Source organism: Aphelocoma coerulescens, chromosome 5 (assembly GCF_041296385.1).
Source record: "Aphelocoma coerulescens isolate FSJ_1873_10779 chromosome 5, UR_Acoe_1.0, whole genome shotgun sequence".
NCBI lineage: Eukaryota > Metazoa > Chordata > Aves > Passeriformes > Corvidae > Aphelocoma > Aphelocoma coerulescens.
Genome location: NC_091019.1, coordinates 7,075,128 through 7,091,996, shown reverse-complemented (window position 1 = coordinate 7,091,996; position 16,869 = coordinate 7,075,128). Strand labels below are relative to the sequence as shown.

Sequence of the window (16,869 nt, the reverse complement as noted above, 5' to 3'; positions counted from 1 at the left end):
ACCTCTTTCTTGTCTTTCACGCATGTTAGTTTGAAGTCAGAGCTACAAGTGTTGTGTCTCTTACTATCTAAGCTACCAAGAGTCCTTGCACACTCCATCACCCAAAAATGCTATTTGTTTAATAACAAACTCAGGGGAAACTATTTGCAGCACTAGGATGTATAGAAGAGAACATACATTCTGCATGGGGATGCATAATGCTCTTTCAAGAGAAAGAGCATTACAGTTTGCCCTACAGTAGTGTAGCTCACATGATTATAGTTTGGTTTCTATTGCTGGTTCCTGCAGTAAATTCCAGTCAAACCTTATTTACTATGCCAGGTGTTGCAAGTGCCTTTCAAAAAGCTAAAGGAGTTGCTTGGGCAGGTTGGCATTGTTGTCCCAGGACAGGACACAGGGCCATGTCCTGCCAGGCTGGGTGAGAAGGGTGTCCACCCTCTTCCCCTGGGCATTGCTGCAACCCAACTCAGCCAAAGGCACCAGGGGCTCACCACGCACTCACCAGGCCACTCTGCTGCCTCCAGACCTGCTCCATTGGCTAGGATTGTGGGCTGGCAAACTTCAAGAGGAACATCCAGCAGCTCCCAAACCTCACAGCTCCAGCACCTGGATGCCACTGGTGCAACCCTGAGGAGCCGGGGCACAAAGGTGCTCCTGTGGAAGCTGCCAGAAGCCAGACCAGCCTGTTCAGTTCCACACTCTGAGGGAACATGTAGTGTAGCTCTGTCAAAGAGATGGGGATAGAGGGAAAGAACCTGTAACCCAGCATAGTGGAAGCCCTTGAGGCAGTGGGCATTAGGCAAGCACCTGAGAACAGTCACTCCAATACACAGGCTGTGTGAAGCCATGCCTGATACCCCTTGCTTGCTGCGTAAATTTGTCCTTAAGCTAGCAGAGGTGGAAGTAGAGGAGTCACCTCTTGTCACTGCAGAAAGGAGTAGTTATAGTGTTTCCACCATGTTGTCTGGAGGCATCTGTGTGGGAAATACCAGCAGCGTTGGTGCCCAGGCAGCCAGGGCAGGTGTCTGCCACTACCCCTGCAGGCAGCCAAAGGCTTGGCACAGGTACTCGGAGAAGGCCTGTTGCCCTGGGGAATCTCTAATGAGCTATGAAGCCATTAACTGGAAGGGCAGAAGGGTGAGCCCAGCCCCTGGCAGAACACTGAGCCGTGGGTAGTGATGGGCAGCCAGCCCTGCTCCCTGCTGAGCTCGGACATGGCTGCCCTCCGGGGACTGAGCTATCACTGAATTTGGGAAGTACCCCCAAAGATGGGGCAGGGGGGCTTTGCTCCTGAAGAGGTTTATTTTTTAAGGGATAGTTAGGAGTATTATGCTACATATTGCTCTATGCCTCTTGGCATAGACAGAGCGGCTGGTCGCGGGAGGTGATTATCCTGCTCTGCTCTGGTGTGGCCTCACCTTGAGTCCTGTGTGTAGCTTTGGGCGGCACAATACAAAAAAAGAAAGAAAGCTACTGTAGAGCGTCCAAAGGAGGGCAACGAAGATGGCAAAGGGCCTAGAGGGGAACGATTTACTTAAAAAAATATATATATAATAATCGTCCTCGGTTTTTATAATTTTAATTCGGCTCAATTTCCCGCTCTTGGCTGAGTGATCGGCCGGAAGGTGAACGACGACTCCTTTAAGAAAAGCTCGATCCTCACCGGATTGACGTCCCCCTCAGCCAATAGAGTTACAAACGCCATCCCTCCGCGGCTCGGGTTGGCCCCGGCTCCCGGCGGGACCCCGCTCAAACCCGTAGCGCCAAGACTGGGGCATGGAGGTTGTGCTGGGGCAGGTGGAGCAGCTGCCGGCACTCCTGGTTGTGTCCCGCTCCGCGTTGGTGCGGGACTGGGACTCCCTCACCCTAGACAGGGCTCTAGAATGGGCCCGGTATTTCCAGCACCTCTATGATCGGTTCCGTGCCCGCCCCCAGCTCCGGGAGGCCCTCGGGCGGCGGCTGCGCCGGGCTCAGCCGTACCCTCTGCTCGGCTTCCCTACGCTGGGCCGCTGCTCACAGCTGGTGGGGCTGGCGCTGCTGGAGAACCGCGCTTTGCCGCCTGCTGCCTGCCGCAGCCTGCTCCGCAGCCTTCTGCAGCCTCCCGGCGCGGGGGCCGGCCCCGAGCCCCGCGGCCTGGCGCTGCTCGCCCGCCGCAAGGCCGCGGCCTGCCTGCTGGCGCTGCCCCCCCGCCCGCCGCGGCGTCCCCCCGGGCAAGAGCTGCAGCTGCAGGCGGAGGCGCAGCTGCTGCTGAACCGGCTGCGGGAGGAGGGGCAGGAGGTCGGGGAGGCCGCGGGGCAGCTGCGTTGGTTGTGCGGTGTTCTGGAGCAGCTCCCCCAGCCCCGCGCCTTCGAGGTCGTGGCGGCGGCGCTGGCTGTGCTGAAGCAGGGGAGTGGCGGTGAGCAGGCCGGAGACAGGGATCGAGATGGGACCAGCCTAGACGGGTACCAGGCGAGTGCTGCAGAAGACGGATGCACCGCCGGGCTCCTGCTTTCCTGGCTGCTGAGCAACCAGGAGAGATTTTCTGCCTTCTGTCTTTGCCTCCCATGTTCCCTTCTTGCCTTCCTAGCTGGTCACTATTCTCAGTTAAGCAGATCTTATTTGGACCTCTTAACCGCCTGGGGAAGCCACTTGCTCTATGATCCCTTGCAGGGAAGGTGGATTAAAAGTTGCTTTGACAGAGCTGAATTGTCCTGGGAAGAATTAAGGGAGCGCTTCAGCTGCCTCTGTCAGGGATCTACACTGCTTAAGGAACAGACTCAAGCTGCTCTAAAACTCCTGAAGACACAAGATGGAGACTTTAAAGTCTGTGGCCTAAGTGTGTGGACTGACTTACTGATGGAAGTAGGCTGCTAATGCATGCACACAAAAGCAACATGAAAACTTAAAAAATCAAGCAAATCTGGTTAACTTTATTTGATGTAAAAGGCAAGACAACTACACCTCACTTTGTTGAAAACAAAATGTTACTGTAACTGCTGATCACAATGGTTCTGACTGCAGCTGGTTCTGAAGTCTTTCAGGAAGGCCTGGTGATTTCTTGTAATTGTGCTGTTATTTCTGGTCAACACAGAAAATGTCTTCCTTTTCAGTACTTGCTGATTAGTTATCTAATAAAATGAAGAAAATCCTTTCTGCTTCAAATATGGAGTAGTTTCTGTTTAGAAAGTATGGCAGTTCAGATATGGTTTTGGTAGTAATTTTTCTAAGTCTTGGAAGCTGAGCAAAAAAAGGTTCAAAGGGAGGGTGGAGTTTCAAATGTGAAAACCCCAGATTCAGGGTTCATTTAGTAGTGATTGTCCTTATTGGGCTGTCTGCTCTGGTGTCCACTTCCATGCTTCTGTAGCTCTTGCACATGACTTAGCCCCAGGCTCAGTGAAGAAAGTGAGAGGAAACCAACTGGAACATTTGAAAATAGAAGTCTATTAATTGCTATGTTATTTGATAATATGCAAGTATTTCCTAAGAAAATGGCAGTAAATTGTAGGATGTTCTGTGTGGTTTTCTTCCCATTTCCATAATTTATTTACTGATTCATTGCTTTGTGAAGCAGAGAAGTGAGTGAACAGCAAACTTTTTTATTGTATGTATATATAATATGTATTAAATATTTATAAAACTTTGTCTATATACGTACACAAACTTTTATATAATTGTATGTATAAAATATGTGGTATGTAGTATATATATTATTTCGCCTCTTTGTTATTTTATGTTTTATCTGTTTGTGTGAGGAAAACTTGAACAGGGTAGTTTCTGCCTTTCCAGTGTCAGTAAAATTCGTATTGCAATGCAGAAGTAATGTGTATATTTAGCTCTGTAAAATAGTATTGCCAAAAGTGAGCACTATAAAAAGAGACTAGTCAAGGAAGATGAAGGAAACATACAGAACTACTGCAAAAAAGAGTTATTCATTAATCTTTTATGTGGAGGACCTATCAGTGTTCCTGCAGACCATATTCTTACAGTTTCAAGATCAATTGAGATCTCTTTTGTTGCAAAAGTCCTTTAGAAGGGGTTAGAAGATTGTTCACTTATAAGCTTAAAGAAAGCAAACAAGCTATTAAATGTATAAACTGTATTGAAGCTAATTAGAGTAGTAGTCTGTATTATGACAAGAAATAGTGTATATAACTATGGCTGATAATTCTGTATGGCACAACTAGAGTGGGAAGAATCTTGTGCTTTTGAAATGGAAGCAATTAGTACAAGGATTGAATATCATCTGGGAAAAGAAATGATGCTTATTTGAACTTGTATGGAAGTAATTAGAGACATACACAAGTTCTTTTCCTTCCCCTATTCTAAAACAGAAGAGATACTTAGGGGTAGCACCATTTATATAGTTAGAAGGACATGCTGCTAACCTATCAAAAATACAACTATTTTCTTTGTATTCCTTACTATGTCACTTCAGTGAGACAATGAAGTTTTGGAGATCTGTGGATGAACATATTCTAAAAGTACAACTGTGGCAGTTGTCTTGCTCTGTCTTAAATGGAGTTGTTGCCCCTTCTGGAACTTGAGGTCAGTGTTAAAAGACACCAATGTCAGTGGACCTCCTGACTGAGTCAGTATTTCTGTGGTATCAAAAAAAAAAAAAATCTGTCTAAAAATCTGTCTGAAATCTGTCAGTGTTTAAAACTGCTTAGACGTGTAAAGCATGAAGTTTGAATTTATGTTGTCTAGCCACAGTTCCCTGTGTTATGTAGTTTTGGCATTTGGTATGGAAACTCTGCACTTGAGCTTGCTCTTAATGCTTTTAACAGGCATAAGATTTTTTTGTCTGTTAGAATACTTTCTGCTATCAGAGGTTCCTGATGAATAATATACCTAAGCATACTAGTCAAAGTTATTTGCTTCTCCCCAGATATACATTAAAGGTGATTATCAAATATTGCAATAACCTTACAAATGCTATAGTATCAAACCAAGCCTCAACTATTAAAACCTACTGTTCCCAGGTACATCAGTCTCTGGGACAAATTTCAATGAGAGTTAAGTCTTAGTTTTGCTTGTCGGGGTAGATATGTTTTCTAGTTATACTCAGAATGTTCACTATAAATTAAGTCTCTTAACTATTTATAGAATAAATGAGATCCTTGTAGGGAGTTTCTTCTTGCAGTATTTGAAGTCTTGCTTTTTGATAAACTTAAGCTTTGTGTTGTAAAATTCAGTTCATGAAGACATGCTTCTTTTCAAGTAATGTTTATTACACCTTTATTAACTAAGTGTAACTACAGAATCTTTTACTGGCATAGCTAGGAAGTAATAGGCCCATCAGTGACTTTATTAAGAAAGTAAAGAGGTAATCATGGGCAGGGATGGGAAAGAGAGGCCAGTATAGACCATATATACTTGATTTCCAGTTCTGTCTCCCTTATAGAAACAAGGATAGTAAAAGGTAGTTTAACTTCAACGAGACAAAAGCACCTGGTTATAGCAATTACACAAAAATGTTCCAATCTGTCCCAAATACATTATAAAGACATGCCAGATCCCTGATTACCAAATTCCAAAATCCATATGGCATTCATTGAACAAATGCACTGGTCCACATTCCCTATTATTTCAGCGTGCTTGTCGAGTTCTCCAGGTAGCTGTGTGACTGATGAATTTTCTTTGGAACTCCATTTTTAATAAAAGTGTAAACGGGAAAGGTGTGATGTCTGTAACCTCCTCCCTCGATGTATTTGCAGCTCATATGTGCAAACTCTTGATAATCTCAACTATCATGAGAAGCAAGGTACTGTAAATGACAGGCTAAGGCCTCTTCCCCAGTCACCTTCCTCTTTTCTTTTTCTTAATAAGGAGAAGCAGATCTCTGCTATTTATGAAATGATGATTGAAGAAACTGCTATGCTTGTGTTTTAGAAGATTGGTAGGGATTGTGGAATGCATTAGGAGGATCTTACTTGCCTAATTAATAGCTAAGATACTTTCCTGCTATTGATGTTCGGTTTTTTCCTCCAAGTAAGAAAAAAAAATTTAGCCCTTGTCAAACAGAACTGTAACTTCACAAGTGATATACTATGAGATGTCTGGATACAAAGTAGCCTTTTTCTTACTTTTCTTGCGAAGTGTCTGTTCTCTTGTACTAGGCAAAATCTAGAAGAAAGCAAATTATATTCTAGTAGTTTGCAGTATGTATGCAGATACAAGAATAAATGGTGTAGAATAAATTGTTCATTTATGAAAACAATATTAGCAAATTGGTACCATTCAGGTGAATATACAAGCCTGACTGTGACAATGCATTAGCATGATTTTTTTTGCACACAATGTTTCTTTCCTCAGCCCTCTCCCAAACAGGTGAATAAGGGTCTAATGTTCTTTTTCTTTTCAGTGACAGTGAAGGATGATTTTTTTTTTCTTCTCATGTATAAGAGAATATTTTTTAGGTCATGAAGGCAGACTAATATGTTTATCACATGAAAGTAACATTTTCAGGTACTGTTTAACTAGATAGTTAAAAGTTGTATGGCTAACTTTAGTTCTGCTGTTTCTGAAAAATGGAAGATTTAAAGCTAAATTCTATTCCTTGTGAACAGTTTGGATGAATGACCCATTGCAGAATGCCAGCAAAGGCCCTACATCATTGCCGTTCAGAATACAGCAAAGAGCAGTAGCATGGGCACCATGTACTTACTTATTTGATGGGCAGAATTACAGAAAAATAAATAAAATTCAAGTGGAAAGGGTGAGGAGAAAAGGTGGAAGGCTGCTCACTTTTGAAGACCCATTGAGAAAGGGTAGATTTCCCCTTCACTGAAACTGAATGGCTTTGCTACTGCTGTGGACAGCATTGGGCTGGTAATTTTGTGATAAAAAAAGATCAGAAGAGTTTTGATTTGATGTTAGCTGCTCTTCCAAAGCACTCATCCTCTGTGTGCCCAAATAACCACATTGATCAGTGGTTTAACCGGCAGAATGTTAAGGTAGTGAATGAGAAGCGTAGTCGCGTGTGCAGGGTCGGAAACTGTTTATTTAAATAGGGGCTGGTCTCACAGAGGTGAGACCAAAGGAACAGCATCATATCTGCCCTGGTATAAAATAGATTTGAATAATCCCATGTATGGTCTGGAAAACTAGTTTTTTATCAGATAATAATCAATATAATTACTTTTCACAAGCAGTTTGCTCTCAGTATTGTATCTGTCTCATGAGGAATTAAATGTTATTTGTACCAAACACATCCTTTATTAATCAGTTATGTGCCTTACTGAATTTTAGATTAAGAGATGCTGGACAACCTGGAAAAAAATTACATGTTTGTTCTACCCATGTACTTCTTTTTAAAAAGTCTCAGGATAAAAAAATTACAGTAGCAATGAACTAGACCAGAGATAAACACATAGTTAAGGTGCATCCTCTTTGATAATTTTTCAAAGGTAGCCTACTAAGACATTAAGCTGGTAAAACTAGCTATTACTTCAGTACTGAAGTCATTCATGTGCCAACACCACTTTAATTCCTTTTGTGCCAGTACCTTAGAGTTACTGATATTATTTTAAATAATTAATTACATGCCAATAATTTTCCATTGTGTCAGTTCTTTCACAGCTAGAGATCTTTGTCCCTAAATCTTTAGAGTGGTTGGCATTTTATTTACAGTTATTATTTTGATTCATCACAGATACCATAGAGGGTGGCAGCAGAGCCTCTCTGCACAGATACACTTGAACTTCTGATCCAAGGGGAGAATCCAAGCTCAGGGCTCGTTTCTAGAAGCAGAAGAGACGCAGGGAGTAAACACTCATAGTTGTGTTAGCCAGTCAGAAGTTTCCAATTGAAAAATCCTATTGAAAGTCTATTTTGTCCTTGCAATTCGAAGTTTACCAGCTCTTTAATGTAATTTAGGATCAGGTAATAATATAAACCATATCCTCTAACTGTCTGTATCCACAGGCCCATTTTATTAATAATATTAGGTATGCAGCTCTTAAATTCCTTTTCTATTACATGATAGATTCCATAGTATTATGTGATCAATTTACTGTAACACTTAACTAGTACATTTTACCAGAAATCATAGCAGTATGCGCTGAATAGAAAATGTAGCAATCAAATTCTGAATCTTGTCTTGAACTGCACCTTCCTATTATATTTCTTCCTCTGGGAAGAAAGTTCAGGATGAATGCTCAGACCTGGGCTATTCATAGCGTGTAGCTCACAAACACACTAATCCCAGCATTTGATAAAGCGCTATTTAGATTTTTGGCAACGGTCATGAGTTTTAAATCCCAGCACAAAGATTGTTTGAATGTTTTCCTAAGGATAATTTCCAGGAATGAAATATGTACTGCTTTTACCTGCACATTTGTATCATTGTTCCTCTTATGGTATGTTGGACTCAGAACAGGAAATCCTAATTGTGGTCTTGAGTTCTTGTGCATAGTTCTTCTCTCAAAATAAAGTTAGCAATGGAAGAAAATGATCATGTGCTTTCTGTCATGCATAATAAATATTACACCCATAAAAATAAGCCAACAATGCAAAGACAATTTTCTATATGATTCACGTATCAGTTAAATACGTAGATAAATACTTGGTTTTAATGTTGAATAACTGGGAAAAAATATGTATTTGTTTTGCTCTCTTAGGAGGAGATAATGAATCCTCTTTAAAGACCAGTAGGCTGAAATGTGAATGCAGCCTCTCTTTCTAATACTTATAGGCAGTGGAGTCATTAATATTTTCTTATTAATGTAAATGAGCTAGGTAAGAACAATTGATTTCTTCTAGGAATTAATTGGACATGATCAATTCCTAAAACAAGTGTGACAACAAGGTCATTTGTCAGCTGCTTAACAATGCAATAGCCTAAGCTTGCCCTTTCAGCTGGGAAAAGATGCCATGCCCTGGAGAAAAGGCTTTTAAATCATTATGCTATTGACAAAAAATTGTGTACTGTTGTCTCTCACAGACTCATTATTCTTAATGCTGAGGTGAAACTTGCTGAGTTCAGGTATTTTATAATTTGCCTTGTTCAAGCTTTAGTTTTAGGGTAAAAATATAAAGTATATATAGGAAACTAAGGGTTTTCTCAGCTATGCAGGGATCTTCAGGCATTGGAAGTGATATGCAAGCAAATATAGTAATTTAATTAATACCTAGATCTACATCCTTTTGAGTAAGGTGATGGCATTTTTTAATTATACAAATGAAATAATCTGACCCATCACTTGTTTATTTGCTTCAAGCTATTTTGAGCATTGAATTCACCTCAAATTTGCCAATGTTTTGGTTTTTTGTTGAGGTTTGCTTTTTCCCTAATGCAACAAAAGCACCTTCCCTTTTATTCTTCATAAATGTGTACTAAATCATTTTCAGCTTCAAAGATAATATTCATCAAGGGAACACTCAGATGACCATAATGCAGAAAATAATTTCTAGAATGTAAATTTCTATAATGTAATTTCTAGAATGTAAATTTCTTAGTACTGCTGAAGTAGTCAAGTACTTTCCCCTATTTTTAAATGGGTCAAAATTCAGTGAGGAGACAACCCCCTCCACCTGCAAACAGTGCATCAAACCATCATTTAACCCAAAAAGCACAAATAAGATCCAGTAACAGGAAATGAAAGCTTGAATCAGTTAAAAGAAAGATTCTGTTTTCTGTAATGATAAGATTATCAAGTTAATTTATCAGCAATTTTTGTGGTTTTCATTGCTTACTTGCCATCCTTTGCAGAGAGTTTGTGTATTCCTAAAATGGGCTTTTATATTTCAAGCAAAAATTTTTTGGCTAGTAAGACCAAGCATATGGCCTGTAGGGAGAAAAATGAGGAAGAAATAAAGAAGGGCTGGTGTGTGCGCTTCCCTGTCATGAAATTGGGTATGCTGTTTCGCACCTCATGAGCCTGATCTGTGAGCAGTGAGCATAGCATTGAACACAAGAGCGTAGTGTGGAGCACGTGGCTCATAATGACAAAATGCAGTTGTAGCATTTTGATGTGATCATTGTTCAAGACTATTGGAGTCCATCCAATGAATGTGAGGATCAGACTTAATACTGCTTCCTTTTGAAAGTAATTGGATTTGTGGCACTGGCTGTAATTGAGCTAGGTAGAGCATGAATTTTGGTGTGAAGTGTAATGGACAATGTCACCTCCAAAGCAAGAAGAAACACTGAACTTATTTTTTGAAGACCATAGAAATGTTTAGGACCATCCAGTCCTATGAAAAAAATTTATTATGTGAAAAAAAATTGTTTAAGTGACTGAGGAATGATTCCTGTGGTGTTAACTCTAGTAACATAAAATTCTCATCTTCACACCTTGCATCTATGTGAAGTTTTCTAAGATTTTATCTTTGGCCTATGGCTTTCTACATACGACAATTTTTATTCCTTTTCAATTTGAGAGGGGAAAAATGACTTAAATAATTGTTGTCTTTGTTCAATGATGTCAAAAATGTGTTGCTGACACTGCAAGTTCAAAACTGTTGGAAACATGAAATAAATTGCAAAAGACTAAGAGGAGCAATTTAAGACGGTGTGTTATCCAAACATACGTACATGCACACTCCACTAGTCACTGGACATCTGGTTGAATCTGGAATTACTACAATAACTTTCAGGTAATGGTGAGCATGCACTTGCCACTAATTACAATAGGAAAATACTGGACCCTGTGCACAGCACTGACAAATTGCTCCCAGTGCTATCTAAGCTATTTCACTGTTGTCATTATAGCCTCTAGCAAAGTCAGGGTATTTGAAAAGAGTGTTGTGTCTGCAACATATTAAAGATATTATATCCCTATTTATAGTCCAATTCCATGAATAGAAAATTCCAACAGAGAATGTTTACTGTAGAAATTTTGGAACACGGAGCTTTTAAAGGCAGGTATGTTTATTTTATAGGCCATGTATTTAGAAAAAAGCAATTAAAGCCACCTTGCTCATTAACCTTTCAGTTCCTTGTAGAGCACTTTAAGCACAAGAAAGTGACTGCATTTTGATTTGTAATGCTTCAGTGAACTGGCCCTCTTCTCTGGGTGTGTGTGCATTGTACTAGAGCGCAATCTCTAAACACTTGCATGTGTTTTTGTTTCACCACGATTTAACTGATAAGCTGATCTAAATTCTTTGAGCTCATGGATTCCAAATGCCTTTTACCATGTATTTTGTTCAGTCCTTTTTTACATTTACTTTACAAAGCTATATCACATGCCATAACTGCATTATCATGGTTACTGCTATTTGAGAAGACTCAACAAATTATAAGCAATATCAAATCCAGACAATGATTTATAGAAATATAGTTTGACTTTTGCACTATAAATCGGAAGAAATGACAGCATATTATTTTTCCATCTCTGAGTATGACGACCACAAGGCAACAAATACTTACTCCTTTTAGAAGGTATCTGAGGTGAGGAAAAACACCAACCTACATCCCATGTAGTTGGCCTAAGAAATGGATTAGCTGAATCAGAAATCTTTAATTTAAAACAGTGTATGTGTTAACAAAAGAGACCTCTTGAAAAGTATTTGGTTTCTCAGAAGCTAATGAGAATTAATGTTTGTTGGCAGAGATGATGCTCTTATTTTAATATTTTCATTTTCTTCCAACAGCAATTAAAAATAATAGGTAAAAAGAAACATAAAAGGTAAAAGAATTTTTTTCCCCTGTCTTCTAATTACAGAAAAATAACCTGTGTGTGGGATGAAGTTTTTTCCTTCAGCCTTCATAAATGTATATCTAAATAAACCTAAAATACAAAGCTTCCTAAAATGCAAAGGTTTTTCATCATCTTGGCAGCTGTGACATACAATCGTAACACACCTGTTGTATCCTTGTCACTACAAAAGCTTCAGACACAGTGGTGTTTTGCTCTTTGTATTGAAGATCATGACTTCAGTGTTTGGAGAACATTGCACATTACGTGAAGTAAAACGTTCAGCTGCTGATCAAGGTCTGGAAGGGAGTTTTCCCCAACAATATTGGAAGAGACCTTAGGTTTTCATTTCTCTTTGTATTTAGCTTCATATTTTGTAGTGTGAATTGTCACTACAAAGGTTGGAAATGTTGATTCCTTTAATCTCCTCTTCTGAGCCTGTCCCATACATACAGCATGACTAAAATGGTTTGGTCCAATTAAAGCAACTGGTTGAGAGAAGAGAGTTTATGATATGTAATGGTAAAAATAGAAATTTCATGTTATGTGAATTGCCATGCTATTTGTATTATTTTTAATGCATTTTTACAAAATCTCAGTCTATAGGTCTGCCTGTACTTCTGGACATACCAATTTTTTTTTAAGAAAAGCAACTGTAACAGCATTTTTACTGCCAAATCATGCTTTTGGATTGTGAAATTCTCGATTTAAATGTAACATATGCTCAATTAGGGTTATTATCCAAAAATGATATCTTTTAACTAAGTTCTAAAGTAAATAATGTTGGTGTCAGTCTGCTGTGTGAAGCCCAGAGAAATCAAATTGTGCAGAGTGATACAGGGGGTTTGTGGTTTGTGGCAGTTGTCCACTTGATGCAGGTATTTATACTCCTTGGTCTGATTGCAAATCTGTCCTTGTTTAATTAGGAGACTAAGATGTTTGGAATGTTTCACAGTGGTTCAAAAGCAATTTTTAAGAAAAAGCAAATAGCCATTTGATATTACCAGAAAAACTGTTCATCACATGCACTGTTGTAGACTTCATCTTGGAGACTTTCTTATTCCTTTGGCACTCCTGTGGTAAAAGGTAATTAACTTAATGTGAAACAAATGGAAAATGGTAGCTTTTCCACCACAATGAAATGCTGAAATCTGAATGAATGATGAAGCCTTTAGAATTAGTGGCAACATTACTGTAGTGAACTGAGAGAGTGACCTGCCTTGAAGGAACAGGGAAAAGCAATAATGCTCATGTCCCATCTGTCAGGAAGGTGTAGGAGACATTTGTTACATAATGACTGTCCCATTCACTGAAATATTATGAGGATTAGAAAATACCTTGCATAATTTATATACACCATCTCTATTCTGGAACCATACATTACCCTACCCACAGACAGATTACGCTGACATTCTGAACCATATGCATGGTTTATGTGGGTAACATAATACTTTCAAATTATATCTGCTATGAGCCAATAAAATTAGTATGGGGTAGTTAGGCAATAGCCTCATAACAGCTAAACTAACAAAGGTTTATAAAATACTTCTCTCCTAATTTTTCATGAGGCAGTCATTGTTTTTTATTTTTTTTCTCCTTAGCTTTACTGATGAAAGGCAGCATTAAAAACCAGCTCTGTTACTAGCCAACATGCTGGTGTTCTCAGGCATATATAGAATTTGATTCTGTCTCTTCTGCTCAATGAATTTCTATGGTTCAATAACTGAATTTTCAGCTACTGTAGAATTCCCACCGAGCTATGATAAGTTACCCCCACTTAGAATTGAGCTTCTTGAAATAGAAAACATGATAATTTTGGATGCACTTTCTGAGATGGCTTTTTACTGTTCCATCAGTTTTTATTTCTATATGGATATTTTTCAAAATACCTTCACTGACTGACTTCCAAAACAGTTACTGAACAGTTTTATTCCATTAGGGCTTTATTTCTTTTGGTTTTGGGGGGAAGGAGGTTCTTCCTCTTTTGAGAATATCCCACTAGTACAAAACTGCTGGCACTATTTGACTTCTTGGAAGTATGTTACAAAGAACTATGAATCCATTCAAGACCATGACAGGACAAGAAGATTGATTGTTTCTGTTATATTGGGATTGTCTGTTTCTGAGCTGAGAGACAGAGCCATGGCGCGGGAGTGAGGAGGCCATCAGTGCCTGGGAATTGGCACTTGGTGCTGAGCTGTGTTAGCTCAGCGGTGGCTTTGGTGTATTTTCTGTGCAGCCTGCTGTGTCTTCGGGAGGAGCAGCCCAGCTCCTCTTCTGCCACAGAGGATAGTGCTGTCTGTTGGCTCTGCTTCCAGCCCAGTAAAGCTGAGCTTCTACAGACCTACCAGCTTTGCTGCTGCTGAAGGAGGTAGCCTGGCCTGCCTGCCCACTCTTAGGGGGAGGCCAAGTGTTTGTGTGACTGGGTTTTCACTTGGGTGGGATGCCCTGCTGTCCTGGCTATCCTGGCACATCTTATCTTGAGTGTGTGCTAGGGCAAAGGATGAGATACATGTGTGGGATCATATGGCTGGGGTAGGAGACTCAGCAGTTTCTCCTGGCAACATTAGTGGTTTATGCTTTGTTCAAGTACCACATTCCGTGTGTATTTTCTTTATTCCTAATCAACAGTTTAGAAAAGGGAGAGATATTATGATTAGATGAAAAGCATTGGAAAGGAATGGAGTTTCTTTCTTCACATTACTCCATTGCAAAAATGCAGAAGATAGGCTGTCTTAGAGAGTTATTCGTGTAGTCATTTCAGGTGGGTAACATCTGAACAGTAACTTTTATTATGCTTTCCTCAATCAGCTTAGATTTATTCTAAAAAGTACATTATTGCATTTAGGTCAGTTGAGTTATTTCCCTTATTTAAAATTCTATTTCATAATTTGAAAACAAAACTGTTTATTTTCCATTAAGAAAAAGTACTTTTTAATGTATATGGTGACTGGAGAAGGATATAGATCTAGGTTTAATTCTGTTTCACACCTTTGGAGGAGTGGAACTGGCTGGGACACAAAGCATTGATCTAATATCTGTTCAAGACTTTCAGGATTGACACTTGTTAAAATTTGTTTTATATTTTAAAATTTGCTTTCTGACCATCAGTGTATTATAACAACTGAAAGAGGTATAACCTCCTGAAAGTGAGCTCTTCCTGCTTTTACTGCTGTTTTAAACTTGTAGCAGAATTAAATACCACTAGATGCGTTTGCTGATAAACTGTTTTAGTTAAGCTTTCTCTCACACCTAAACAAACACACCCCATGCAGAGTTCTTAGGTAACCAGAATCAGAAACATTTCCATGCTGTAAAATCAGTAGGTGGTTAGTGTCAGCAACACCATATTTTGTTTATATTTTCCTGCAATAACTATCAGCTTAGAAAAAACAAAAAACCCCTTCAGTTCTACACAAATAAAATGGGAACAAGGCTGATATTGTATGTAACCATACCGACACAGGTTTTGCCATCCTATTGTGCTGTTTTGGGCTGAGGTAGAATTAATTTTGTTTACAGTGGCTGGTATGGGCATGTGTTTTGGATTAGTGCTGAATACAGGATTGACAACATAGAGATGTTTTTGTTATTGCTGAGCGAGGCTTGCACAGAGCCAAGGCTTTCTCTGCTTTTCGTATGGCCATGCTGGTGAGGGAATTGGGGGTGTGTGGGACTGTGGGAGGAGACACAGCTAGGACAGGTGACCCCAACTGACCAAAGGGATGTGACATCAGGCTCAGGGTATAAAATGGGGGAAGAAGGAGAAAGGGCGGGGGTAGGGGAATATTTGGGGTGATGGCATTTGTTTTTCCAAGTAACTATGGCTCATGATGGGGCCCTGCTCTCCTGGAAATGGCTGAACACCTGCCTGCCCATGGGAAGTAGTGAATGAATTCCTTGTTTTACTTTGCTTGTGTGCACGGCTTTTGCTTTCCCTAGTAAACTGTCTTTATCTCAGCCCATGTGTTTTCTAGTTTTTACCCTTCTGATTCTCCCTCGGATCCCATTGGTGGGGGAGTGAGCAGGAGGCTGTGTGGTGTTTGGCTGGGGTTAAACCATAACACCTATTGTAAGTATTCTTAGAACAAAGAGTTGTTGGTGATAGAGATCTAAGGAGAATAAAGCTATAGAAATATAATGCCACTTCACTAATGTACTTGAAAATCCTCATGGAAACTTAGTGGTCTTTTCACTGATTTCTTGAGTGTTGCTTCATGAAATGGCCTCAGTCTTTCATTCTGTTTGACTGCTGCCTGCTTGTGTGCTGCCCTGAATGCTTGGTAAGTCAGCAAGCAAGCTTATCAGTTCCTCTTGTGCTGTAGATCTTTACTAACAGGAAATAGATAATATTATCTGTTCTGAAATTGCCATTTGTAGAATAACTGATGCTTCAAAGAAAAATATTAATTATGAACCCTGTTTCTTCTGCTGTTATGGGTATAGACCAGTATGGAAAGGAATTAATAGTTTGGAGTCTGCCTCCCAACCCTCTGCCCAATAATGAAGCAAGCAACTGCTTTCATTACATTTCCTGTATTTTGTTATTGTGTATCAGAAAACAATAATATGTAGACCTAAATAAGAAATGTAATCCTGACACTGTTGAGTCACAGTAATCTATCTATTGACTGCCCTGACCTGCAGAATGGAGTAAACCTGCACAGTTTAAGGTAATGTCCAATGATATTGAGGTAGCAGAGCTGCAGCAGATCTTTGAACCAGATCTTCTGGCCCATTAGTCAGACCCCATGGCACACAAGTATGGTGGATATACAAACAGGAAAATGGACTTGTACCATAGTTATTTCAGGCCACTAAGTCAACATATGTACAGTGAATGAATCAAAATTTACTAGGCAATTCATGATATTGCTTTTACCAGCTACCATAGAAATCTTTATGACATTTAATTATTATTCTACTGTTCATTATTTCAATGATAAATGAAAATTGAGCTCTGTTAAATATTGTTTATTTTATGTCCTTGGGGTCTTAACCAAGAACAGTAATTTTGCTGTGTTTTTCCTCCTTTTCTGCAAGACTCGTGGTGAGTTTGAACATTCAAGTTCTTTAATTAAAATGTTTCCTTTTCTGCTTGTTTTAACATGACACACAGAATTTCCTGAGTACATTTTGGAAGAACGATAGTTCAGTTTTGCTAAGTTTAGCTTTTCTAAGGATCTTACCTGAAATTATTTCTGTGACAAGGTCTTGTTCCTAAGGTATCATACTACTTGAATCATAA

At 39.7% G+C, this 16,869-nt stretch overlaps 1 protein-coding gene across 1 annotated transcript; it reads left to right on the top strand.

Annotated features, from left to right (window-relative positions):
• The first annotated feature begins 1,764 nt into the window (after positions 1–1,764).
• FANCF (FA complementation group F) lies at positions 1,765–8,425 on the top strand. The gene has a single exon (XM_069016470.1). The coding sequence runs from the start codon at positions 1,777–1,779 to the stop codon at positions 2,851–2,853; it is 1,077 nt and encodes a 358-aa protein (XP_068872571.1). The 5' UTR covers positions 1,765–1,776; the 3' UTR covers positions 2,854–8,425.
• The last annotated feature ends 8,444 nt before the right edge of the window (positions 8,426–16,869 follow it).

Bases quoted from the DNA above. Each gene is read 5' to 3' on its own strand.
- FANCF (XM_069016470.1), top strand. From the start codon at position 1,777: ATGGAGGTTGTGCTGGGGCAGGTGGAGCAGCTGCCGGCACTCCTGGTT.